This window comes from Eptesicus fuscus, chromosome 22, assembly GCF_027574615.1.
Source record: "Eptesicus fuscus isolate TK198812 chromosome 22, DD_ASM_mEF_20220401, whole genome shotgun sequence".
NCBI classification, from domain to species: Eukaryota; Metazoa; Chordata; class Mammalia; order Chiroptera; family Vespertilionidae; genus Eptesicus; species Eptesicus fuscus.
This window is the reverse complement of record NC_072494.1, coordinates 38411252-38438284: the sequence shown is the minus strand read 5'-3', so window position 1 is coordinate 38438284 and position 27033 is coordinate 38411252. Positions and strand designations below refer to the sequence as shown.

General features: G+C 40.1%; 2 protein-coding genes across 5 annotated transcripts; one reads left to right on the top strand and one right to left on the bottom strand.

The window, feature by feature from the left end:
- Window positions 1-51: 51 nt before the first annotated feature.
- On the bottom strand, window positions 52-25586 carry LOC103297540 (olfactory receptor 10J3). 2 transcript variants are annotated; one of them, XM_054711630.1, is made up of 2 exons: window positions 25098-25586; window positions 52-999 (listed from the first exon to the last, which is right to left on the bottom strand). In XM_054711630.1, the coding sequence occupies exons 1-2, from the start codon at window positions 25584-25586 to the stop codon at window positions 52-54; spliced, it is 1437 nt and encodes a 478-aa protein (XP_054567605.1). The 2 variants fall into 2 exon arrangements, with proteins under 2 accessions (XP_054567605.1, XP_008152486.2); XM_008154264.2 differs by lacking the exon at window positions 52-999 and having other exon boundaries at window positions 24645-25586.
- FCER1A (Fc epsilon receptor Ia) lies at window positions 15534-21426 on the top strand. Of its 3 annotated transcripts, none has more exons than XM_028129384.2 (5): window positions 15534-15638; window positions 16074-16094; window positions 17148-17402; window positions 18930-19187; window positions 20929-21426. In XM_028129384.2, the coding sequence occupies exons 1-5, from the start codon at window positions 15584-15586 to the stop codon at window positions 21126-21128; spliced, it is 789 nt and encodes a 262-aa protein (XP_027985185.2). In that variant the 5' UTR covers window positions 15534-15583; the 3' UTR covers window positions 21129-21426. The 3 variants fall into 3 exon arrangements, with proteins under 3 accessions (XP_027985185.2, XP_054567606.1, XP_054567607.1); XM_054711632.1 differs by lacking the exon at window positions 15534-15638 and adding an exon at window positions 16948-17006; XM_054711631.1 differs by lacking the exon at window positions 16074-16094.
- Window positions 25587-27033: the final 1447 nt, after the last annotated feature.

Here is a 27033-nt window from a genome sequence, read left to right as displayed (position 1 = left end):
TTGCAAAAATACCCTGACTATGATAGGTTATATGTCAAACTACCTAAGATCCTAGGCAGGAGGTTTTCTGCTGATAGCACGGTGAAGGGCATTCTTGACCTCCTTGTTTCTCAGAGTATAGACCACAGGGTTCAGGAGAGGAGTAAAGATGGTGTAGGCCACTGAGATCAGCTGATCCTGGTCTTTGGTGTTCTCCGACTTAGGCTTGAGGTAGGCAATGGAGGCACAGCCATAGTGGACAATGACCACAATGAGGTGGGAGGCACAAGTTGCAAAAGCCTTCTTTTGGCCCTCACTTGAGGCAATCTTGAGGATGGTGGAGATGATAAGGATGTAGGAGATGAAGACCAAACCCATGGGCACCAAAATGACAAGTGAGCTGACGATAAAATTAATTATGTCATGTAGATTGGTGTCAACACAGGAGAGTTTCATAACTGGGCGGATGTCACAGAAATAATGGGCCACCTCTTTACCACAAAAGGGCTGACTGAACACAGAGGAAATCTGAATTATGGCCGCAAGCAGGCCAATGCTGCAGGCCCCCCAAACCAGCTGGGCACACACCCTCCTGTTCATGATGACTGTGTACCTCAAAGGTTTGCAGATGGCGACATAGCGGTCATACCCCATTGCTGTGAGTAGAAAGCAGTTGTTGACGGCCAAAGTGATAAAAAAGAACATCTGGGTGGCACAGCCAGCCAAGGAGATGGACTGGCTTTGTACTATGAGGCCGGAGAGCATCTGTGGTACAATGACCAACGTGTACATCGTTTCTGAGGTTGAAAGCATACTAAGAAAGAAGTACATGGGGGTGTGAAGGTGATGATCAATGCTGATTATTGTCACAATGATGACATTGCCAGCCAGGGTTAAAACATACAAGGTGAGAAATATTGCAAATAGAGTAAGCTTGTGCTCATGAAAGCTGGAAAAACCCTGGAAAAAAAATTCACTCACCACTGTGTAGTTCTCTCTCTTCATCGATAAATTCCACGTCTGAAAGCTGCAGACTTAGGCCAATCAGTCAGAATACATCCGTGCCTGATGCTTTGAGCAGGAGAACTCTAGAAGCTGATAATAAGGACCTGTTTCTGGATGGATGCCGGGTAAATGGAGACCACTGCTCACTAATAGGTGAAGACAGAAAAACACAATCAGGAAGTAATTCCATGTATGCAGATGTATGTACAACAGTAAAGAAGAATACACAGTGTTGTGACAAGGTAGAAAGAAGGATAACTGGGCAAGTTTAGAACAGATTTCCTGATGAGGAAATACTGAGGCTAAAGAAATAGAAAATGCATAGTTAAGGTTTAAAAGCATTTTCTCCTGGATTACAGTTGCATGGTTTTGTTTACCTAAAACAAGCAATCTATTCTACTTTGTTTAAAGCACAATTTTGATCCTAAACATCTTCCCTTCTAAACTGCTAAGCAACAGATAAGTGTTTGCTTTCTCCCTGTTTCACTTGTCTGCATCTTTCATGAATATTTTCACAAATATTCAATAGCCTCAAACCTGACTCTCTTCCCCATTTTGAAAAAAAGTTTTTATTGGGGCAACATTGTTGAATAAAATTATATAGGTTTCAGGTGTACAATTCTACAGAATATCATCTGTATATTGTATTGTGTATTTACCACCCAAGACATGTCTCCTTCCATCTTCATTTAATCTCCCCTTTACCCTTTTTATCTCCTTCCAACCCCCTTTCACTCTGGTGATTTATCATACTGTTGTCTGTGTCTATGAGGGTTGTGTGTGTGTGTGTGTGTGTGTGTGTGTGTGTGTGTGTGTGTTTTAAGCTCTTGCATTGGTTTTTAATGAAGCATGTATTTCTCTTTAGTCAATACTTTACTCCAGTCTCCTCTTGCACAGAAAGACTTCTCAAACCTATCAATCCAAGCCCTTTCCAATTCCTAGTGTTGCTCTGTAACTAATTCTCACAAAATGTGTGTTATTTTTCTGTGTTTTTTAGCTTGTACTTGCATATGAGTTTTTGTAGGTCGTCTGACTCACTACTCTACTCTGAACTCTCTTTTCTAATTTCTTCAGCATTATGAACTGGGTATCTGGGGAAACCAGGTTGCACATTTCTCCTATTTTCTATTTGAGGGGTAACTTGGGATCTCAACGTTCTCATTTAAAAAAATTAATAATGATAACAACAACAAAAATAATAGTCCCTTATTACATTTTTTAGATTATAAAGCACTTTTACATATATTATTTAACAACATAACAATCCCACGTGTTAGGTAATTATTATCTTCATCTTCCAGATGGAAAATCTAAAACACCTAGGATTAGGTGATTTGTCCAAAATTTTAAAAATCATAGATTCAATCTATTAATTCTAAGGCCAGTGTGAACAGATAAAAAAAATTAATAACAAGTATTAACCTTTTGCACTCGGATGTCGAGTGTGACTCGACATGGTTAGCATTAAATCTCGAGTAGAAGAAAAAAGCAAGCAAGTGCAAATGGTTAATACAAATACCATACTCTTGGAATGAGATTACATTGAGGAATAAATTAGAAAAATTGAAAATCATTAGGAAAACTGGAAAAATTTTAGGATTATCTAGATAAGTAGGTAAAATATTAGTGAATTAATTATAACACATGCCCATTCTCCTTGGCTTAATATTTTCACTTCCAATTATTTACTTTAAAGAAATAATCAGAGATATGTATCAGGATGCATGTGTAAGAGGGTTTTATAATATCATCTATAATAATAAAAGCATAATATGCTAATTAGACCAGACAGCCAAATGACCAGACGTCCTTCCACACGGCCTTCTGGACGAAGTCAGGGCTGTGAGAGCCAAGGCAAGTCTCCACAACTGGGAGGGCCGAGGCAAGCCGCCCCAGCTTCAAGGGCCAAGCCCCTTGCATGAATTTTGTGCATCAGGCCTCTAGTTTATAATAATGAAGACCAAAAACAATGTAAATGAAAAAAGGAATGATTAAATAAATTATATCGTATTCATTTAATGGGAACTCTGCACCATACATACACAGTTACATAGATACATAGGTAGATACAAAGATACATAGACAGACCATAATTTTGTAAAAATAATACAAAGAAAAGAAAACGAAGGAAGAAAGAAATGAAGGTAATGCATTCAATGGCACACCTGCCACTAAAAAGGGCTGGAAAGAAATTTACCAAAATGCTAAAAATAATTTTTTCTAGGTAGTAAATGGAGAATCTTAAGTTATCGTTCTCTATATATAATACATATTTTCTTCTTAATTACTATCTTCTAAACACAACCAAATTGAATAATTCTGCTACAAAAAGGAACTCTATAACGAGATTGCAGAGAGGCCTGAGGAGAACAGGTGAAAGTAGGGGGTTAATTTACGGCCAAGACAGGAAAGCTGACAGAACGGGCATTTTATAGCCATTGGAGCACCTCAGCACCACATCTGGAGGAAATGAACTCCAATTTGTAAAGGAAGATGGTGGTTGGCAGAGAGAAAGTCTTTCTGAGAAGTGCTGGAAGTACAGGGCGGTGAGTGAGGCGCTGGTCTTGGGTGCAAAAGTTAAGGGAGCCCCAAAAAAGTCAATAATGGAGATGAATACAAGTTTAATACAATAGTTTTTAGACCTTAATGAAGAAATCCATGATGAAAAAAATACTAAAATTTTTATTAACCACAGGGTCAAACCGAGTATTAGTACAGTGAGATGTAAATAGTTGGGTGAGGTAAGATTTTGAAATTTTCTTATTGTGGATTTTTAAGAACAATAAAGAAGAAAATATTTCAAAATTTAGAGAAGAATATACAGTACAATATGCATGTGTTAATTTTCCTCAGGCATGTGGAAACAAGCTAGTCTTTAAGCAATTCTGTTTTACTGTGGTTCCTAATTTAGTATGGAACAAAACTCAGATCTATGGAAGAGGAAAATCAATCCTACCTACACTAAATGGAACAGAAAAACTCATCCAGGCTATGGAAGAGAAAAGACTGAAATGTGCTTGTGCATCACTGAAATTACGTTCCCTCTCTCATCACCCCCCAGGAAGACAATGACTCCTCCAATGGCGAAGACCTGATGGGTGATAGCACCAGGACTGCAATATGATCATGATCCCTGAGACCACATAGCAGCCTCCGCCTGGGAAACCATGTCACTGAGAAACGCAGCATTTGACACCATTTTCTGTTTCTTTATATTCTGGGTCTTTAGTCTAAAACATCTCTCCACAGTTTAAAAAATGAGAAATTACTACCTTCTAGAGAAATCATTTTCTGCTGAGACCTGACAAGCAATCCTGGGCAAGGGGTTCATCTAATCCATTTCGTTATTCAGATCTTTCCAGTTGGAAGCAAGCTGGAAAGTTCCTTCATTAGAGCTGAATGATAGAACTTAGAGTTAGGAGGTAACTCTAAAAGCCCAGCACTGCTCACAGATAGTTCACCAAATTCTGCTTCAGTGCTTCCAACGATTAGAAATTTATTATCTTACAAGTTAGCAACCTCTCTTTTTATTTAAGATACTAAGTTTACTTAAAAATATAAAACTAGGTTTTTTTGTTATAAAAATGCTTAAGGGGGAAAAAGCCATCTGTAAAGTAGAGTATAAATGGGAAAGGTAGTTTTCTCCTTCTGTAATTTACATTCTCTAGTCCAGAAGGAAACATAATTCATGTTTGCTTTTTAAATTTATTTATTTCTTTCTAGCAATTTTCTATGCACAATTATGCATATTTCCATATAATTTTATACAAATGAAATTATATGGAACACACCAATTCACAAGTAGTTTTTTCACTTAAATATTTTTTCTTGAATACTTTCCATAATAGTACTATAAATCTATCTCACACTTTATTTTCAATGGTGCATAATATTCCATTTATATTCATATAGATATACTGTCATTAATTATATTTTTGAGTGACCTTAATTCTTAGAAAATGTTACATTATATTGATTCAATATCTGCCTGCCTGCAACTTTCCACCTCCCCACAGTAGCCTACCTTCTGTTTCCTTTCCAGCCAGAGAGTATTTAAAATTTGAAGATCATTATTATGTCTGCTAAATTTCATGTCCTTGAATCCATTACCACAGCAAGATGAGCATAAAGAAATAGAATATCAATGGATATGAGAATCAATACAAGCAAACAAATACCTAAAACCATAGAGGGAAAAGAATAAGATTTTGAAAAATATACAAGGCATTCCATTTTCATTTTGTTCTGCCAACAGCAACTCACTGCTTCTGACCTTGGCAATAGGAAGGAGCCTCTTTCCAGATAGTGATCTTTCAAAGGAATGGAAGGGGCCGAATCTATTCAGAGGAAGCCTAGGAAAACACTTTGTTGTGGAAGCCAAAGCCAAGAAAGCAAGGGAAAGTCAGCTTGCTCTGGTATCAGAGAGAAGTTCAAGTAACTGCTGAGCTCCTTGAGGCTGGGGCATTGGCTTCTTTGGCTGGGGAAGTGGCACAGGAAAAATCCCATCTCTTAAACTCCAGATTTCAAGGAGCTTTGGATATTTATTTTCCCCAAGAGGAGAAAATCCCTTTGCCTCTAGCCTCCTGGGAGCACGCCTTTGAAAATCCCTCCGGGTACTAAGAGGTAGAATGCAAGGATCCTAGAGCAGGTCTCAAAGGTTTCATTAGGAAAAGGGGAAGCAGATGAGAGAGGCTCCATGTGTTTACTAGTACTCACTATTGGGGATTCAGAAACGAACACTGCATTGAGTTTTAATGAAGAAAACCTCTACGAATACTTAGTAAGCTTACACAGAGAAAACCCCAAATTTTAGATTGTTTAGGATTTGAGAGAAACCAACTTCCTGTAACTTATTCAAATAAGATGAGGCGCCCTGGCTGGGTGGCTCAGTTGGTTGGAGCATCAGGTGAAAAGTTGCCTGTTCCCTTCCTGGTCAGGGCACATACCTAGGTTGCAGGTTTGATCCCTGGTCGGGAGCATATGAGAGATTGCTGATTGATGTTTATATTTCTCTCTCTCTCTCTCTCTCTCTCTCTCTCTCTCTCTCTCTCTCTCTCTCTCTCCATCATTCCCTCTCTAAAATCAATAAACATATCCTCAAGTGAGGATTAAAAGATAAAGATGGAGGCAAGCAGAGGTTATAGGGGCTAGAGCTTCTCTTCCTACAGCCAGTATTCTTAAGTCTCATTGGATATACACGTCAGCCCAACTCTCTCCTTTAGGGAGAGCAACCTCCCATTCTTGGCAACAGCAGACCTATTCCTCATGCTCCCTTCAGTTCATGCACAGATTTTGCTGGAGAGAAAATGAAACAGCAATAGATCGCTACTCCATCAAGTTCAGTTTCTGGCTCAGCACAGCTGCATCAAGATGACCTCTGCACCCACAGGAGATGTTTGAGGAGCCATGTTAGCCGTGGCCTGTAAAAGGAGATTGCTATAATTATCTTCAAACTAGATGAAGAATGTTCTGCCTAAAATAATCCTATTTTCTAATGAAAAAAAATAAGCCGATGAACAAAATAGATCCAGAGACATGGGAGAATGGAACAGACTGTTGAATATCAGAGGGAAGGCAGGGGAGGATGGGTGGGAAGAGATCAACCAAAGAACTTGTATGCATATACGCATAACCCATGGACACAGACAGTAGGGTGGTAAAGGCCTGGGGTGGGAGATGGGGGCGGGCTAGAAGAGGTCAATGGGGAATAAAGGGGGACATATGTAATACTTTCAACAATAAAGATCTAGTAAATAAATAAAATAATACTATTTTCCCTTTAATTAAAAAAGTAATTTATGTTCACTTTAGAAAACACAGAAGAGGAAAAAAATAAGATAAAGTAAATCATTTATGATCTCCAATTTAGAAATATCAACACAATTAACATTTTGATAAATTGTCTCAAATCTTTTCTCCACGCAGTCAGTCATATGTGTGTATCTGTTTACAGACACATACACTTAGATTTATGCCAAAAATAAGATCATTATTTTTGTATTCTTTTGTCCTTCTTAACAAAATGAAGTTTAGCAAACTTCTTATACCCATATTTTTTTCTCCTAACAATGTATGGTGAACCTTTTTTATATCAATAAACAATTTCCTCCCTTGTCATTTTAAAATAGCTGCCTTGCCTTTAATCATAGGATTGCTCTATATTACAGTGCGGTTTAAGGACCCAAACCAGCACCATCCATTGCATGTGGTTGTTTGTTAAGTCTTTAAAGTCTCTTTTAGTCTGGAAAAAGGTTTCCCAATAGGGGCACTACTGACATTTTGTTATTGTTATTTTTTATTTTTATTTTTTAAATTTGTCTTTATTGTTGGAACTATTACAGAGATCTCCTTCTTTCCCCCATTAACCCCCTCCTCTCCACTCCTGCCCCTCCTCAGGACCTCACCATCAGCTATGCATTTATGCATTGAATAAGTTTTTTGGTGAATCTGTCCCCCCAATACTTCCATCTGAAAGTCGTGTCTGTTCCATGCTTCCACGTCTCTGGATCTCTTTTGTTTGTCAGTGTGTTTTGTGCACTAGATCTCACATACAAGTGCGATCATGTGGTATTTGTGTTTCTCTGACTGGCTTATTTTGCTTAGCATAACACTCTTCAGGTCCCTCTATGCTGTCCCACAGGGTAAGAGATCCTTCTTTTTTTCAGCTGCACAGTATTCCATGGTAGAAATGTACCACAGCTTTTTTGTCCCCTCATCTATGGATAGGCACTTGGCTGTTTCCAGATCTTAGCTTTTGTAGATGATGCTGCTCTGAACACAGGGTTCATATATTCTTTCTGACTGGTGTTTCAGGATTCTTAGGAAATGTCCCTAGAAATGGGCTCACTGGGTCAAATGGCAGTTCCATTTTAATTTGGGGGGAACCTCCACACTGTTTTCCAAGGTGGCTGTCCCAGTCTGCACTCGCAGTGGCGCACTGGGGACCCTTTCTCCACATCCTCACCAGCACTTAACCTCCTTGTTGTGAGCGTGGAGGCAGGGAGGAGGTGAGCAGGGGAGGCTGTCCTGTGTGTTGTAAGATGTTTGGTGTTTAGTAGCATCTCGGGCTTCTGTTCACTGGATGTCAGAAGCATCTTCTCCCCTGCCCCCACTAAATTGGGGAAATCCAAAACTGTATTTAAATTTTATCAAATAGCCCCTGGGGATAAGCTCATCCTTCATTGCTTTGAGCATGGGTTGGCCACTACCACTCTCCCCCACCTTTTTTTTTACATTTCTTTGACATGTTTAAAACTAGGTCAAAGTCTCACCTTCTACATATCTGTTTACTCATTGCATCATTTAATTTGTTCTTCATATCCTGTATTTCCTATAGACTGGAAGTTAGTTCTAAAAGCTTAATTAGATGCAAGCTTGATTTATTAAATTATGTTAACTATATTATACTATATATTCTATAAACTGTATTATATACTATATTACTATCAAAAATTTTGCATGACATCTAACAGGGTTATCAGATTTAACAAATAAAAATACAGAATAGTCAGTTAAATTTGAATTTTAAATAATCAATAAATAATTTTTCAGGATAAGTATATTCCAACTATTGCAAGGTACATATTTATACTACAAATTATTAATTATTTATCTGAAATTCATTTTAACTAGCCATTTTGTATTTTATCTGGCAACACTAATCAAGAGGCAGATATTGTTTGATTATTCCACTCTAAGCAATGCTAAATTGATCAGTGTTTCATGTTGCAAGAGCTTGATGCTCTATTCAAAATTATCCCATCAATCTTTTATTATTTCATTTTTTGATGACTTCTGTCTGAATTATTTTTTAGTAAGGGTTGCAAACAGTGTTTTGCTAATCATGCCATTTCTTCTACATTTATTCCATGGATATTTATTTATTTATTTAAAGAAGAAGGTGTGTGTGTGTTTTTTGTCAATTAGGGTAAGAGTGCAAATCTCGAAGCTCATCTCCGAAGGAAGGCGGGGAGGTTGGGTGGGTGGGAGGTAATCAACCAAAGACCTTGTGTGCATGTATGCATAACCCATGGACACAGACAATAAGGTGGTGAAGGCCTGGGGAGGGCAGGAGGGGGGTCAATGGGGGAAAAAGGAGGACATACGTAGTACTTTCAACAATAAAGATTAAAAAGTAAAATAAAGTGTTTGTTTACAAAGAGACTATGACAAGTAGGTCTAAGAAGACTCTCTTAAGCCACGTGACTGCAGGGAAGGGTACCTATAAACCAGAATTAGCAGCGCAAGGAGTTTTATCTTCCTTTTAATTTGTTGACTTTATTATATTGTATTTCCAGATAATTAAATTTATAGTTAATGTCCTGTGGTTAGAATAGTACAAAAAAGATTAGAAGACCATATCTTTCCTATATTTTATATGTCTCAATAGGGCAGGCAGGCCATTAGTCATAAAAGAAAATATCCTATGATACTAATTACCATAGGAATTAATTGAAGAGTATGGTTTTGGGTGATCATTTTCCTAAGTACAAATACAAAGACAAGATCAATCGTTTTCATAAATAATGAACAATCAGAGAAAAGAGTTGTCTAACATGTCTCTAGTTCTTTAAGAGATCATTTTTTTTTTTAAAAAAGAAAATTGTCTCTAAGGAAGGGGAGAATGATTTATTAGGTGTGACATCATGATAGAAGTAGTCAATGAGCTAATTGCTTATCTGTATCTCTTAATTATTTATTAAAGATCTAAGTATGCCCTGCACTGTGCTAAGCACCAGGTAAAGAGCAACGACTCAAACATATACAGTATGTGATGAGGAGCAAGACAAGAAAAGATGCAACGTTCATGTATTGCGATACACGCTTTGATAGGGTAAGAATGAAACAGTAAGTAACATTCGGACATGCATTTTAATATACTAAATTATTTATATCCATCAGGAAGCAAAAACCACACGGAAAAGACTGGTCTGGTATATTTATCATTAAAAATGAATGAATTAGCATTTTGAGTTATCTTATGAGTTTGAGTAATGCCTCAGAGATTGGTCACTTTCGTGAGTTTACTGTCGAGATGAAGGGCCTCCGTGGCTGATACAGACTCTGGAAGACAGGGACTACACCAACATTTTTCTAATTACCAAACTCATCCTTCTCCTCCTACTTGGTAACTCTGATGTTCATCACTCTCTGCCTAGAAACTCTCTTGAGCCATGATTCCGTGGTACTGCTCACTCCTGCTATTTCTACTAGAGAGAAGCTTACCAGGGGTGGTCATTTAGCATAGAATATGCACCTGCCCACCTGTTCTGCAGAGAGGATGGTGAATATCATTTAATCTGATGATTTAGGGAACTTGAGGTTGTTGAGAGATTCTACTGCAGTTATCATCTTAGTATGAATAATTTAGTATTAACCTAAATACTTCACTCTTCATCACATTACTCTGATTTAACTCCCTGCCTGATATGTTTTTGTTTACTTATTTGTTCATACCTTTACTGTATTTCTTCTCGCATTGGATTACATAGTCCTTAAGAGCACTCGGTTCTCATCCCTTTCTCAGTTTTAAATTTTCAGCCAAAACAAACAAACAAACAAAAGGAAGCTTTTCATGTATATCTGTACAGGCATACCTCAGAGATATTTCAGGTGTGGTTCCGGACCACAGCAATAAAACAAATATTGCAATCAAGTAACACAATAGTTTTGGTTTCCCAGTACATGTAAAAGTTATGTTTAAATTATACTGTAGTCTCATAGTGTGTAACAGTATGTATAAAAAACAATGTGCATGCTTTAATTAAAAAATAATTTATTGCTAAAAAATGCTGTCATCTGAGCTCTTTGGGAAAATGGCACCAATAGACTTGCTTGTTGCACCACCCCAAGTCAAGTCTCCTCCCATCCCCATTAATCTCCCCTTTACCCTCTCCTACCCCCCGCCCCACCTGCCTTTCCCTCTGGTAATCACCATACTGTTGTCTGCCTATGAGGTTTTTGTGGTGGGCCTCATGTTGGTTCAGCCACTTTTCTCTATTTTAATGCATGTTCTTAGGTGCAACGAGACTTAATTTGATAGTCACCGGATGCAGTTGTAAATTGTAAACAAAAAATGCTAATGTAGGCACTGAAATCAAGTAGCAATTTCTGGTTATGAAATGGTCATCTGAATGAGTCATAATATATTTACATTAATTTTTTAAGATTATCTCCAATAAAAATGTACATATTTTTTCATTATGAGAAACTCTGGCCTATAGGAATGGCTACCAAAATGTCCTGAGTTTTCTGACACTGCACTATTTCCAATGTTCAGTCCAGTGTTTAGAACACACATTTTAATTTTGAGCAGACACTTACTATTCTGTTGTTTTCTTGAACCTCTTATAATAGTCTGGTTCGTTTTGAAGGAAAGGTCCATTGGGAACTTCCTCTATTTAGGCTTCTGTTTCCCTTTCTTCTGGCCCTTTCTCCTTCTTTAAAATGTTGGCCAGTGGTTTTCAATCCAGCCAGGCTCCCTTTCATGACCTACATTTGGAACATTTTCTTTGTGACCCTGAGAAGAAACCCATAGGTTATGAACTTGCCTACCAGAGATGGAGTTATGGTGTAACTAATGAAAGTTAAGCTTCAGGACACCTCCAAAACCCTGGAAAAGGTCATACGTTTCTGTAAAACTTATGAAACATATTTAACCACATTCTTCTCCCCCCCAGGCTTCCCTCTGTCACATTTTGGTTCCTATCAGGAGCATGATATTCGTTGCAGGAAGCTTTTGGGACCCAGCTAAGGTAAACTTAAGCTGAGGATGTTTACTTCTGGTTTCGAGTAACAGAGGTATGTGGTTCATAATCACGTCCAGGTTTGGTAAGGTACTGCGAGCCATTCTGGGGCGGAAATGGCTTCCAGAAAAATCCTCCCAAAGAACCCACTTTCCTGGCTTTGGGGCACAAGGTGAAGGGCCTAGGGCCATGTGCAGCATGAACCCCTGCTCCGGTACACTGGACATTTGTATGTGGTAAAGGAAAACCAAGGTTGAAATATCTGGAGTCAGAAGGCAATTTTGTCATTTTTTTTCCAAGCATAGAATGTGTGTAAGCAGAAAATTTGATTCCTTTGTGTCTAGTGAAAATGGAAGTTCTCTCTTACCAGGAATACACTCAATACAGAATATAAAATTATAAACACATCATGATGTTTTTGTCTCTTTTGATTGGAATAAGACAATGTAAAATTTATCAGAATTCTTGTGTTTGTAAGGCACAAACCTCTAGTAGTACTACACAAGGCAAGAATATCTCATAAGAATTGCATTTTTAATGCACTTCAACTATCAATAATAGAAAATAAATGCTGATCAGTGATGCTAGAGGAAAGAATGAATTATATTTCTAGTTTCTCTATAAAAATATTATTATGATAGCTGATGAGAGGATGTAGCAAAGATACGGAGGAAAAGGAAAGTATTGTAGCAGGGTGTCAAGCAGCACATGGTCATTTTTCCTGGGTTTTGTAATGTTCACGTTATTTTTCAGCTTTTGTATTTTGTAATTTGTTGTGATTGATTTTTTTGTTCTACAGAGTCATTCTAACATCGAGTATTATATTCATAATTTTCTATTCATTTTTTTAAGGACGGCCCCTAAAATTGTGGAAGTTTCAGGAGCCTGAAACTGAATCCACCTCGCCTACCAATACACATTTTTATTTTTTAAATCAATATAATTCCCAATTTTAATATAAAGAAGGATAAAATAACTTTATAATGAACAAATATATTCATGATGAATATGGTGATAACAAATACAGCCTGATATGAGGGTAAGGTGTCGGTGATACAAATCTAAACGGTGTAGCTGTTGGTGATCAGATTTTCTGAAATAGTGAACAATTTAATGATGCTGTTCCAGGAAAAGCAAAGAAAAGACTCCCCTCGATATACATGATGATTTCTTGGTTGTAAAATCTAGTATATGCAAAAAAATAAAAAACAACAAAATACTTTGCATTTGTTGGTCAAACCGGTTTAAGGCTCAAAGGCTCAAATAATTCTAAAAGAACTGACTGATCAATTTTTAATATGCAAGGCCATCCTGGGTATTACAGGACATTTGGCTGCCAGTAAATGCTGAAAATGTATCTGTAGACCCATCACTGAGACAAGCAACAAGCAATACTCATTGCCGCCCCGCCCCATCACACACACACACTCACACACACACACACACACACACACACACACACTCACACTCACATTTCCTCAAGTTCCTCTATGACCTGAGAGGTTCAGACAACTCCCTGGCAGTCCTCACTTCCCAGCCCCCACTCTTACCCACCCGCACCCCCAGAAACACACTGGTCACAGTGCTGTTCAGCCAGGTCCTAAAGGATTAGGGCTTCAAAATTTACCTATTAAAATGCAAATGTTCTTGGCTGGGCTAAGACCTCTTGTTCTTATCAGCTAACAACCTAAAGGAATCCCTTTAAGAGGAGGCTGTTTCCATTTTTTAACTGTGTAATTCTGTAAGAAAGCATAAAATAAACCTGGCCTACAGTACATTTGGCTTGACTCTGCAAGACTAGGGTTTCTCTGTCCACAACCACACCCAGGAATGATCTCAGAACCCCCCTAGAACAAAGTCTCCTGATGCAGGGAGCCCTGTGTGTGGGAGGCGGGCCCTGCCCCACTGATGCAATTGCTTCTGTGTGGCCTGGTTGCATCCTTTGGAGGATGTATGGACCCAATGATGGATTTTCCAGCTTTTGGGGTTTTTCCCCTGTGGTCTCTTTCTCTTCTATTTTCAAGTCCAAAGCTCTTTATAAAATAATCATAGTAACAGTAATGACTAACATACAAAGCATTAACTATCTGCCAGGCTCTATTCTAAACTTTTCACTGTATTAAATATTTTAATGTTCACAACAGATACTATTGAGACAGGACAAGTGGAATAGGGAAACTGAGGCAGGCAGCTGAACAAACTGGCAGAGCAATTTAGAGCAGATACAGAGGTCACCTCCCTAGAGATAACACCCATAGGAGGATTTTAAGCGACGGTGGCAAGATTTGTAGGCGCGCCCTTGGGAAGGCTGCCACCCTTGAGGAGGCACTTCCCCAGCATCAGCTGGTAGATCGCGCCCACTGCCCCCAGGTACACCTCGCCCAAAGTCTCATCCACAACCAGGTGGCTCAGCTCCATCTCACCGCAGAAGAAGTCCAGCTTCCAAGGCTGCAAGCCCACACGTGGGCCCACCAGGCCCAACCAAGAGAGTCAACAGACTCCAGAGCTATTATCACTCCAGCACCCAATGCTAACCTGGGGCAAGTCACCTAACTTCCCTCTGCCTCCTGGTCTATCTGCACGTCCGTCACCAAGACTCAGTGGCGCCTGGGCCGTGGTTGGCACTGCACACTCCAGCCCATGTAGCTGCCACCCGGAGACAGGCCTTTGACAGGCTTTAGTTATCTTTCCTTGAGTTTGGGAAGAGTCAGGCTTCTTTCAGACTCTATAGTCTCGTTCCTGGCTTTTCCCTGGCTCGTGTCTTTATCCAATCTGATCTTTCCCCAGATTTCCCTAGGGTTTTCTCCTCCCCTTCATGGTCGACACGTTGGCTTCTACTGTGCTTGTGCTTGTGCTAAGTGAAAAGACATCCTCTGTGCCATCTCTCCCTTCCCCCGTCAGTGGGGGGAGCTCCTCGGGGTGGCCGCGAAGCAACTTTCCTGCCTACTTGGATGCCTGGAGTGTCCTTTCCTAGTTAATCCAGCTGGTTCCACGTGCTCCCTTCTTTTTGTTAACGTCTAGCTAACGGCCTACTATACAAGTAGCTCTGGAGAACCACAACAGAATTTCAGCAATCGCTGGCCATACTCGTGGACATGCATAAACGGTATATTGTCATGATTAAGGGTTTTCCTCCAAGGCCGTGGTCAGCAAACTGCAGCTCGCAAGCCACATGCGGCTCTTTGGCCCCTTGAGTGTGGCTCTTCCACAAAATACCACGACCCGGGAGAGTCTATTTTGAAGAAGTGGCGTTAGAAGAAGTTTAAGTTTAAAAAATGTGGCTCTCAAAAGAAATTTCAGTCGTTGTACTGTTGATATTTGGCTCTGTTGACTAATGAGTTTGCCGACCACTGCTCTAGGGTTAGATTTTTAGCTGTTTGAATCTCAAATTAGCCATTTAGTACCTGCCCTAAGATAAGTTGCATAACCTCCCTTAGCTCCAGTTTTTCTACCTATAAAATGTAATGAAGGCACCTGCTTCATAGGATTATGATGTTTCCTTCATTTCCTTCAGTTGTGAGAAATGAAGGAAACATCAGCTGTACCCCACTTTCCTAAATTGCATTGATAGACAGTTTAAGAATGTCCTCTGACTGTGTGTCTAGCCCTGTATCTGTCTTTTACTAGATTCCAAGTACATCTATAGAGGTGGGATGGGGAGTAAGGAGGTAGATATAAAATTGCCCAATTAGGCACCACTCCAAATTTTATCTCCAGGAAAGGAGGCAAACCCAGGCATAGCTGATCAGGTAACCAGATAGGACACAGAAAACATTTCCTTCTCCTTTTTGGTTTTAAGTCTGTCTTAAGGCCCTAGACTTCAGCTCAGTCTGCACTTGGAGGCCCTAGGAGAGATGTCCACTTCCATGGGAGGCCCTGCCCTGCTGTGGACAGCGTTGCTGCTCTTTTGTAAGTAGAGGTTCAGTCACCCCTCTTGCAGCAGCCAACATGGATCTGGAAGCAGCTGGGGTGGGATTGCTGGTTTTGGTGCTGACTTTTCCTAGGCCATGCACAAGCCGTGGGGCATTTCCCAGGGATTCTGTAATGGAGACAAACTGGAAAGCAGAGGGAACAGAGCTGAGCAACATCTCAGCAAAAAGCTAGACTGAGAACCTGGTTTCTTGCAATCATTCTGGCATCGCCAGAGGACGGGGGAGGGGGAGACAGGAGGAGGCGGGGTACAGAAAGAAGAGAATCTCCTTATCTGAGGATCAAATGCCTAGGAAGATGGTTAGCCCTTAAAATTCCATGAATGTAGACGTCATCTACACCCCGGTCCCCAGTCCTCAGGAGCCTCAGAAGGCTGGGGATGGACACTAATGTATCCTCTCTGAACATTTGCAGCTCCAGATGGCATGCCAGCAGGTGAGTCCTCTGTCCTCGTTCACTCAGTGTTTCAATGTGACTGGGCATTGCCTGCCCACACTGTTTCCCTTCATTCCAGCATCTTTGTTTTCTAATGATGATTACTATTTTTCTACTGATTATGAATCTACAACTCCCTGTTCAACCCACTTCCCATGTCCACCTTGCCTTGTCTTTCTTCTTTTCTCTCACTCAAAAGCATCTCACATACCAGTTCACTCTCTCAAGTCACCACCTCCTCTTTTTCTGTCAACAACCACTTCTTTGGAACATTTAAATGTCTCAGCTTCTCTTCCAGGCACTATTACGTAATCTCACTCAATTCTTATATCACCATTCTTCATGTTGTTATTTTACAATTAAGGGTGCTGAAGCTCAGGTTTAGTGATTTTCTGGAGGTTACACAGCAAGCAAAGGACTGGATTCTAACACAAGTGCCTTGGATTCAAATCTGGCTCTCTTTCTACTGCATCACCCCCTGCTACTTCCTTAGCTTCAGTTCAAATTTTATCACATCTCTTGGTTCTTGGAAGCCTTTTAAGATGGATCCTCTTGGTCATTCTCGTTACCTTCCAGAATTGGCATATATTGCTTGCTGTGTAAACACTCACAACAGAGTTATGCATCCATTATTCACTCATTCATTCCATGTGCCAGCCATTGAGTCAAGCTAGGGTTGAATATGACAGACATTGTCTCTGCCTGAAAAGAGATAGCAGTTCTCATTTACAAATTCTGAAACTGAAATCAAGAGAATTAAATGAGTTCTCTTATACCACATGTTAAATTTTTGGTTTGTTTATTTGTTTGTTCTTTTTAATATCCTGGATTTTTGTCCTGTCTTTCTCCCCAGGTAGGGAGCTCCCTGGGACCACACCAGTTTTTCCTCCTTTTTAAAATCCTACCAAACAGGTTAGGGTCTTATCAACATCAGTAGAGGGTAGATGGACCATTGATTGACTATTAATATATCTGTATTTTGAAGCCTAGACAATTAATTTTCTATGATGTTTCCCTCTCTGTTTATCTTTTCACAATTTGATCTTCCCAAAGCCACCTGGAAATCTATGGTGTCCTTGAGTCCACCATGGAATAGAATATTTAGGGGAGAGAATGTGACTCTAACATGTAGTGCGAACGATTCCCTGGAAGTTAACTCCACGAAGTGGACCCACAACAATACCGTGCAAGCAGTGACAGCTCCAAGTTTGGACATTGTGCATGCCACATTCCAGGACAGCGGGGAATACAGATGTCAGAGCAAAAACCTTATCCCAAGTCAACCGGTGTATCTAGAAGTCTTCAGCGGTAAGTTCCAAGTCTGTGGAAATACAGATTTTTCCCAAGTGAAGAATGGCCTCTCTGATGATGGGGAGCAAACAAGTTATTCTAAGGCTTAGGGTACCAGGGTGGCACTCAGGGTCTCTCACTCCAGACCTGTAAATCTCTCTTCTTGCATCTCTACTCCTTCTGCCTGCTTTCAATATTCTGGACATCCTCCAACGGTATTTGTCCATTTTATCTCACCTCTGACTATCTTTTCTACATAGATTCAGATGCATATTATGTGATCACTGACATGTTGGGTATGTGACTATTGCAAAGAGCTATATATCTGAAATAGGATCACAGGTTTGATTTAAAGATTTGCTCTGCAATATCCATGTGCAATGACCTGAATATTTGGTTGTACCCTTCATTTTGAAAGATATCTGTGTACGCTCCTCAAGTCCTCCATTTTTACTTAAGAAAAAAGTTTATGTTTGCTTTTCATCTGCATCATTTTCCTGTTGATAATAATTAGTGAAGACTGCTTAGGCATATGTGGGTTAGTTAATAAATGCTGAATGAACAAGCTAATGTTTCATTTGAATGTCTAGGTTATTATTATATTTTGCTTTATATTTTTAAAATATAAATATATTTTAAAGTACAGACAAACTTTGCATTTTTCTCTTGAATGAAAGATGTTTTAACATCCATATGCAAATCGCAAATAAAAACGAAAGGAGTATAGAATAGCTTCTTTATTTCCTTAGCATAGATTCTGGTAAAGTCCTCAAGGATTGCTCATAAATAAAATATGTTTGCACAAACTAGCCACATTTCCATTTAACATTTTTCTTTGGTGACTGCTTTTCAATTCTTAAAAGGACAGTAGTCATGGAACCTAATTTTTCACGGGCTCATTACTGAAAAATATTTGTTGAGTACTTATCAACTCCTAGGTACTGTGTTAGGCACTGGGAATATAATGTAAGGAACAAACATGGCCCCAAACCTCTTGAAGTATAAAGCCAAATAAGGACAAGGATATTAAGTAAATGATTACGCAAATAATTAACAAAAATTGTTATACATGTTCTGAGGAAGTTTTAGGATCAACTATGAGTAAAAATAAAGCTGAAAGTCCCCATGAAGTAAGAGAAGACAAAATAGACACTGTCCTAGGCTAAGATACCTTAGGCAGAATAGGTTTGCTTCCCACTTAGAGACTAAAACTAACAACAATGGAGCTAAAGGGAATACTGGGTTTCAGACCTTCCTTGGATGGGCTCAGCAGAAATGTCAGAGAAATTTTATGGCTCCAGACTTACTTTTCAGGAAGAGAGAAGATTTATCAATATAGAAGTCCCGCTCTAAGCATTATTTTGTTTCCTTTTTATTGACTCTATGAGCCAAGAAATATATTAATGATGGACAATGGCTTCTGACACAGACTCAATGCAGGACCTCATTTATTTTATCCACCTGTTATTTGTCTATCCCCAATCTATCTATATCATCTATCTATTTGTTCATTGTTAAATAAGTAACATAATAAATGCTCTTCAGATTGGCTGCTCCTTCAGGCCTCTTCTGAGGTGGTACTGGAGGGTGAGTCCTTCCTCATCAGGTGCCATAGTTGGAAGAATAGAAACATCTTCAAGGTGATTTACTACAAGAATGGCCAAGCACTGAAGTACTGGTATGATAACTACAACCTCTCCATTACCAATGCCACCATAGAAGATAGCGGCAACTATTACTGCACAGGCAAAATTGGGAAGACAAACCATACCTCGGAATCCCTCAAGATTACTGTAAAAAAAGGTGAGTTAGGCCTGGCTGGCATGGCTCAGTGGTTGAGCGTTGGACCTATAAACCAGGAGGTCACAGTTCGATTCCCGGTGGGCACATGCCTGGGTTTGGGGCTCAATCCCCAGTGTGGGGCATGCAGGAGGCAGCCGATCAATAATTCTCTCTCATCATTGATGTTTCTATCTCTCTCTCCCTCTCCCTTCCTCCCTGAAATCAATAAAAGTACTGTTTTAAAAGGTGAGTTAGTAAAAGAAAGGGAAGGAGCCTATAGCAGAGGAAGGGAGAGAAGAACTCTCAACTTGAAATAGTAACAGCTTGTAAAAAGGGGGCAGCCATGATCCCTTAGAAAATCTACTCAACTTCCAATAGAGAGACATGGATTATAGTATCGTTCTCAATCTCTGGCTTAGATTTATTTTTTTGCTTATTTAATGGCAATAGTAATACCTGTTCATATTATGGCTTTTTAATAAAGATTAAATGTGGTAATATTAGTGAACTGGATTTGTAATTTGTTAAGCACTGCCCAAGCATAACACATTGCAATTAGTTTTGATCTCAAAGTCACCTGCTACTCCTTGTGGGACACTTATATTTATTAAATTGAAGGAAAGTATCAAAGTTGAAGAAACAAAGGCTGTGAAGAACTTAATCTATTTTGCCTAGGAGGGCTGGGTAAGAAAACCAATAATCCAATAGGCTGTGTGCCTGTATATTGGGGAGAAAAAAGAGAGGGCTTAATGAGGAAAAAAAATGGGCAGGTGGGCAGCCAATGAAAAGGACTGCTCTTCCCAAACTTCATTTAAAAGAGAGAGCCTTTGAAATAATTGCCTTACAAGGAGGAAATTGGCAAACTTGGCTCATACTAATGTCTTCAAAAGCCCGAGTCCAGAAGCTGGAATTAGGCTCTAGTGGCAGCTCTCTGTTAACTAATTTGAGACCTAAATACCATTTAATTGTTCAGTATCTTTGTCGATAAAATAAAGGGTTTGGTCCAGACTTTATTAGAATCACTTGGAGAAATTTAAAAACAATATTGATGTTCACATCTCATTTCTAGAAATTCGGACTTAATTGATTTGATAAGACATGCACACATCAGTATTTTTAAAAGCTCTCTCAGGTAATGGTAATGAATAGACAGTGTTCAGAGCCACTGATCTAGGTGAACTCTAAGTAATACCTGGCTTTAATATTCTGGGTCTCTATAATTCTAGAATAAGCACCAAAAGCCAAAAGGGGTACTTTGTAAAAAGAGTAACAGAGTCACAAAATAGTGAAACTGGAAGGAAACTTAAAGATGGTTTTGTTCAATATCTTCATTTTACCCAAAAGGCATGCAAGAATGATGACTGATTGATTGGTTGGTTGGTTGAGTGATTGATAAATAAGATACTGATGACCCCCTGATCTCACTTTGTCTCCTTTCTATCCCAAATAATATGTGGATATTGGTCTTTTCAGTTTCAAGAAAGGGGTTATTTTTCCTATTACCTTCCCCGTTGGACATACTGGCTAGAGAAACTGTCAGATAAGGACTTGGGGAGAGGTTCAGGACTCCCTAGGGCTCCAGGGAGCACAGTCTAAGGAACCCAAACTCAGAAGTGTTTTCTCCCTGCACCCGAGAAATGCCATGGCATGCTAGAATAGGGAAGACCATGCCAGACCCTTCTCTTGGGGAGGATGAAGCTCTGAAACTTGCTGTTCAACTCTTAATATTATTCAATAATGTTATGTTTCTTGTTGCACCTAGATTCCACCACATCTCACCAAAGCAGCTACTACTGGCAGCGACTCCTTATCCCCGTTTTGGTAGCGATCCTGTTTGCTGTGGACACAGGGCTGTTTATCTCAACCCAGCAGCAGTTTACATTCATCTTGAAGATCAAGAGCACCAGAAAAGGCAACAAACGTATGGACCCACAGCCCAAGCCAACCCCCCCGAAGAACTGATGTCACTGCTCAAGAAACATTTGCAACAGCAATTTCCTTCAGGCATCCGCAATGCTTCTGTTGTCACACCCCACTCACAATGTCCATAGAAAAATCTGTGTTCACCTGAACTGCTCACTAAACCAACTGCCACTGGTTAAGTGGCATGCAATAATAAGTGCTCAATAAACATCAGTTAGACGAGTAAAAGAATGTATAGATTCATTTATACACCTGTTTATACATTTATTTATATAGTTGTGAAAGAAAAATACAATTTTTATAAAAGCCATATGAAACCGTATGTTGCTTCCAAGTATCTGAGGCTTGCCAGTTTTTTTTTTCTTCTTTCCTACTTATTTTTTTTTTTCCTGGAGGCAAAAACCATGAGGTTTTAGATTAGGCAAGTTGTCTCTTGACCATTGTTAAGTATAAGCTAGGAATGAGAAGACATGGTGGAATGCTAGTGAGGTTGATCATTTTTATATTCTCTCTTCAATTTACTATCCATGAGCTTCTAGGTCTTGGCAGAATCTTGGGCAGTGTAAAGTCATAGAACTTAGGGGATGAGGCTCGGTCTAAGATTTCCTTGTGATTGTTTCCTCCATCTAACCCTTCCCTCAAACTTATATCTTTAATACCCTCTTACGGCACCTGAACTAAGCATCTTGTAAGGAAATTCTAGTAAATAGTAATAATCAGAACTCTCTGCTCTGAAAAAAGTCTGGAACGAAATAAATCTCAAGCAAAGAATTTAGACATTTTTGGTTTGTTGATTTCTCTTTTCATTTTTTTAAAATATATTTTATTGATTTTTTACAGAGAGGAAGGGAGAGAGATAGAGAGTTGGAAACATTGATGAGAGAGAAACATCGATCAGCTGCCTCCTACACACCCCCTACTGGGGATATGCCCGCAACCAAGGTACATGCCCTTGACCGGAATCGAACCTGGGACCCTTCAGTCCGAAGGCTGACGCTCTATCCACTGAGCCAAACCCGTTTCGGCTCTCTTTTCATTTTATGTCTTTATTATATTCATTGGAGTCCCAGGATTATCTCATGGAATAAATGGGACTAAGTTATAGCCTCTTCTAAGGCCACCCATTAGAAAGGGACTAAACTAATCATGAGACAAAATGGATCTAACAATAACATTGAAATTGTTCATAAAAATATTTTTGAAGACAAGGGGGTGATTTTTTGTGGATTCTGAGAAAAATTTATATCTTAATTTTTAACCTGTTTCCAAGAAAATAATATTTAAACTGCTGCCAACTGAACTGAGCCATAGCAAATACAGTTCAATTGATAGGATAAAATTTTTTTTAATTAAAATATAACTAACTGGCCTTCTGCCTTAGTTAGCAAATATCAACACTGAAAATTTGGGGCCCCATTGCCAATTCTAGAAATGGGGCCCTAAAATGTTGTAAATGGAGGCTTCCAGGAAACAGACTCTAAAACAGTGATGTGAATGCAACTAGTTTATTAGGGAGTGCTCTCAGTATCAACCCCTGCGTGAGCGTGAAGGAAGCAGGACTGGGCAAAAGAAATGTGACAGAGACACAGCAAAGGCCTTAAAACCCTCAAACCGTGACACAGCTGAGAGCCCTGGAACTGGGACCGCCCTTCCTGATCATCTTAAATTGAGGTATGGGCCCATGTTCATACCCTGAAATAGCAAGTCATGGAGGCCATCCATGTGGCTTTGGAGGAGGCAGCTCTTAGCAAGGGCAATTCTTGAAGGGGGACTCAGCTGAGAACTGTCAGCCCAGGACACTCCCAGCAGCTGGAGTAATGAATGTGGGTCCTCAAGGGGAGCAATCAGCCTAGCGTACAACAGCCTCAACTAGAAACCACTTCAAATAGAAGGAAGTGTGACACGGACCATCAGACTTTTACCTAACCTTTTTATCTAGATGAAGCAGATCTACTAAGGACTCAGTTTTTATAATGGTTCTATGACTATCCTCACAGAAATGTACTGGCTCTATCATTTCTAGAAATCTGGACACAAAGGCAAAGATAGCTTTTATCTCTCAGACTTGACGTGCCAGTGTTTTTTGCTAAGTGAGACATGGTAACTTTACTTCGGGGATTTGTTACCTTCCACTGACCGGTCCCAACCTCAGTGCCCAGCCGACTTCATGACACTTTCACAAGCTTTTGCAGGGTCATCGCTTGTACCAGCTGGGCACCGGGGCCTGTAAGAGCTCTGCGTGAAACTCAGGCTGTGCTTGATCCTCAGCATAGAAGGCCAGAGTGGAGTGGAAGGATGAGAGAGAGCGGATTTTTCCTCCCACCAGAGCATATGCGTTCACCTTCTGTGATGCTCACACATGAATTGCTTTTATCAACTGTGGTTTTAAGCTGAAGTATCTAAGGAGAAATTTCTGAAGATTAGCCTCTGCAGGCTTAGGAACTTACTGGAAATTCTTTTTAAGTCAAGCTTCAGACTTGCACTCATTAATAAATATTTTCAGAGGTTTTTAACGTGCTTATACTGAATACTCTTTCAAAGAGTTTAGCTTTATCTTGCAAAAGAAACTATATTTTTGCTTGACTCTTTCCAACCTCCCTCCTCTTTCACTCCTGAATTGGAAGTGTGAAAAGCATTGGGCTTTTCAGCATGTTCTGCTTGATAATTGGAGTTTTCTCACTCAGGCACCTCTGGACTATGAACAACCCACCTTTGGGCTCTCAGTAGCTGGTGGCTTTTGATTTCTCCCATTTGCCCTCCTCATTCCCAGGAATGGTCAGTTAGGGCAGTTCCTGTCACTTAGAAAGTGTGTGTGACATCTTTTGATGATTCTTCAGGCTGTGATAGAATCTTAGCAAGTGGCAAACAAATATTACAATAAAACCTTCAATGTCTACTGGAAAAGATACACAGGAATGTCTCCTCACTTAGTTGTTAAAATGTTTGCAAAAATTACTCCTACACCCATAATAACACACACACAGAAGTCTTTCTAATATGGTTTCTATTAGCTCTTAAGAACTTTGCTGTATTCTGTGTCTTAATGGAGTTGTATAACAACATATTCTCAGGGTGTGTATAGCTATGTGCATGTGTGTGTGAGAGAACATGGATATGAGTGGCTCAGGCATGTAAATCTTTCGCCTACATTCTTAACTGTATGTGAAGTCATTTTTTATCTTTTCTGAAGGAGGGCATTAAAGAACAGTGATTAGTTCAAATGGAAGCCTTCAGTTTTAACACCCAATTAAACTTAGTCTACCATTCTTTGTGGTTTTTTAAATATATCTTTTTATTGATTTCAGAGAGGAAGGAAGAGGGAGAGAGAGATAGAAACATCCATGATGAGAGAGAATCATGGATCGGCTGCCTCCTGCAAGTCCCCCACCGGGGATCGAGCCCACAACCCAGGGCATGTGCCCTTGACTGGAATCGAAACTGGGATCTTTCAGTTCGCAGGCCAACACTCTATCCACTGAGCCAAACCTATTGAAACAGCATTAAGATCAATACATATTGATAAATCAAATAAAAGGCCTTCACAACCACTCCTCATTAAGGGGAGCGGGGCTTTCGCCCCATGGCTCTGCACAGAGCATCTTGGACCTCCTTGTTCCTCAGGCTGTACACGACAGGGTTTAGCAGGGGAGTGATGACGGTGTAGGTCACTGAGATGAGTCTGTCCTGGCCTATGGAACTCTGGGACTTAGGCTTGAGATAGATGATGGAGGCACAGCCATAGTGGATGACGACCACTGTGAGGTGGGAGGCGCAGGTGGCAAAGGCCTTCTTCCGACCCTCAGCTGAGGCGATCTTGAGAATGGTGGCGATGATGAGGACATACGAGATAAAGACCAGACCCATGGGTAGAACAAGGACGCAGATGCTGACCACAAAGTTGATGATTTCATTGACCGTGGTGTCTATACAGGCCAGCTTCAGCAGGGGTCTCACGTCACAGAAGAAGTGAGAGATGACAAAGGCATCACAGAAGGGGAGGCAAAACACAGAGGTGACTTGAACAGTGGCCATGCCCAGACCAATTCCCAGTGACCCAGATACAAACCGCACACAGGCCTCTTTACCCATGATGACTGAGTACCGCAGGGGGTTGCAGATGGCCACGTAGCGATCATATCCCATGGCCATGAGCAGAAAGCAGTTGTTGATACCAAAGGTGAGATAGAAGAAGAGCTGAGCGGCGCAGCCTTGTTTAGCAATGGGTTGATGAGGACTCAGCAGGCCAGAGAGCATCTGGGGAATGATGGCCACAGTATAGCAGGTCTCGGAGATGGACAGCATGCTCAGGAAAAAGTACATGGGAGTATGGAGGTGACGGTCCATGCAAATAATGCTAACAATAATGGCATTGCCCGAGAGAGTCAGCAGATACAAAGTTAGGAAGACAACAAAGAAGACAAGCCTGTGCTGCCACCCGAAGCTGGAGAAACCCTCAAAGAGGAACTCGGTCACAGCAGTGGCGTTTGGTTTTGGCATCGAGGAAGGTCTAGGTCTGGAAGGGCTGCGCGAAGAAAAGAAATGTGTGATGAGTCAACCAAGAAAGAGAATGGGCTGGACCAAGGCCTTCATTAAAGGGCTGCCTCTCTTCTGAGCAATGCTCCAGACCTCGAGGGCCATCACTGTCCAGCTGTTGACTCTTTGCTCAGAATCATCACCTTTGTCCATCTTCTTCTTTGGTACTACAGACATGCTACCTTAGGACCCTGGGATTGAGGTCAGAGAGAGATCTGAGAGGGAAAGCACAGACAATTTAAAAGAGAGATTTTATAGAAATAATTACCCAGCCATTGAAGGAGTGAGTCCAGGTCAAGGAAGAAGCCCAGCGCTATAGGCTTCCTCAAACACATTTGATTAACCTCCTAAAGATTCAGTGAGGAACCGTGTCCGAGGTGAAGGATAAAAGATATATGAGGCTAATATCAACAGTCCGAATGCACTACCAGCAGCAAATGCTCGATGAGGGTCCTAGATTGACTTTTCCTCCTCAAAACCCTACGTCCTAGGCTTCACTTCCCTATGCCTTGCACCTACAATCCACTGTGATCATGACAGATTAGAATGGCACAGCGAAAGAAACTGTCAACAACATGAAAAGGGATCTCACTGTATGGGGGAACATACTTGCCAATTATGATAACATCTGATAAGGGGTTAATTTCCAAAATGTGTAAAGAACTCATACAACTTGACAAAAGGAAGACAAACAATCCAATTTAAAAATAGGCAAAAGGACGTGAATAGACACTTCTCCAAAGAGGACATACAGATGGCCAAGAGACATGAAAAAATGCTCAAAGTCACTAATCATCAGAGAGATGCAAATTAAAATGACAGTGAGGTACCATCTCACACCTGCCAGAATGGCTACCATCAACAAATCAACAAACAAGTGCTGGCAAGGATGTGGAGAAAAGGGAATCCTAGTACACTGTTCATAGGAATGCAGACTGGTGTAGCTACTTTGGAAAACATTAAATATTAAAAATGGAACTGCCATTTGACCCAGTGATCCCACTTCTAGGAATATATCCGAAGAATCCTGAAATATCAATCAGAAAGAATATATGCACCCCTATGTCCTTAGCAGCACTATTACAATGCCTAGAAACAGCCCAAGTACCTACCCATCAGTGGATGAATGGATAAAAAAGCTGTGGTACATTTACACCATGAAATTCTATGCAGTTTTATATCATTTCCCTTCCAATTGTTCATATGGACTTCTTCATGCTCTTTTAAATTTTTCATGAGGTACATTGACTAGAATCATGTATTGCTACATGTATTATCCTAATACGGGTGTGGATTAAGTGAGACAAGATTTTCAGCTCTGCTTCTAATCCTGTTCTTGAAGATGCCCAACATTTAACTTCTTCCTTAAATCATAGTAGCCTATCCAGCTAATATATATAAAAACAATAGG

Excerpts from the sequence above, each read along its gene's own strand:
- FCER1A (XM_028129384.2), top strand. The coding sequence starts at position 15,584 with ATGTCCACTTCCATGGGAGGCCCTGCCCTGCTGTGGACAGCGTTGCTG. Across the intron at positions 15,639-16,073 it reads GACAGCGTTGCTGCTCTTTT|CTCCAGATGGCATGCCAGCA; the intron begins GTAAGTAGAGGT and ends GAACATTTGCAG. Across the intron at positions 16,095-17,147 it reads TCCAGATGGCATGCCAGCAG|CCACCTGGAAATCTATGGTG; the intron begins GTGAGTCCTCTG and ends ATCTTCCCAAAG.
- LOC103297540 (XM_054711630.1), bottom strand. The coding sequence starts at position 25,586 with ATGCCAAAACCAAACGCCACTGCTGTGACCGAGTTCCTCTTTGAGGGT. Across the intron at positions 1,000-25,097 it reads CCACTGTTCAAGTCACCTCT|ACGTGGAATTTATCGATGAA; the intron begins GTGTTTTGCCTC and ends TGCAGCTTTCAG.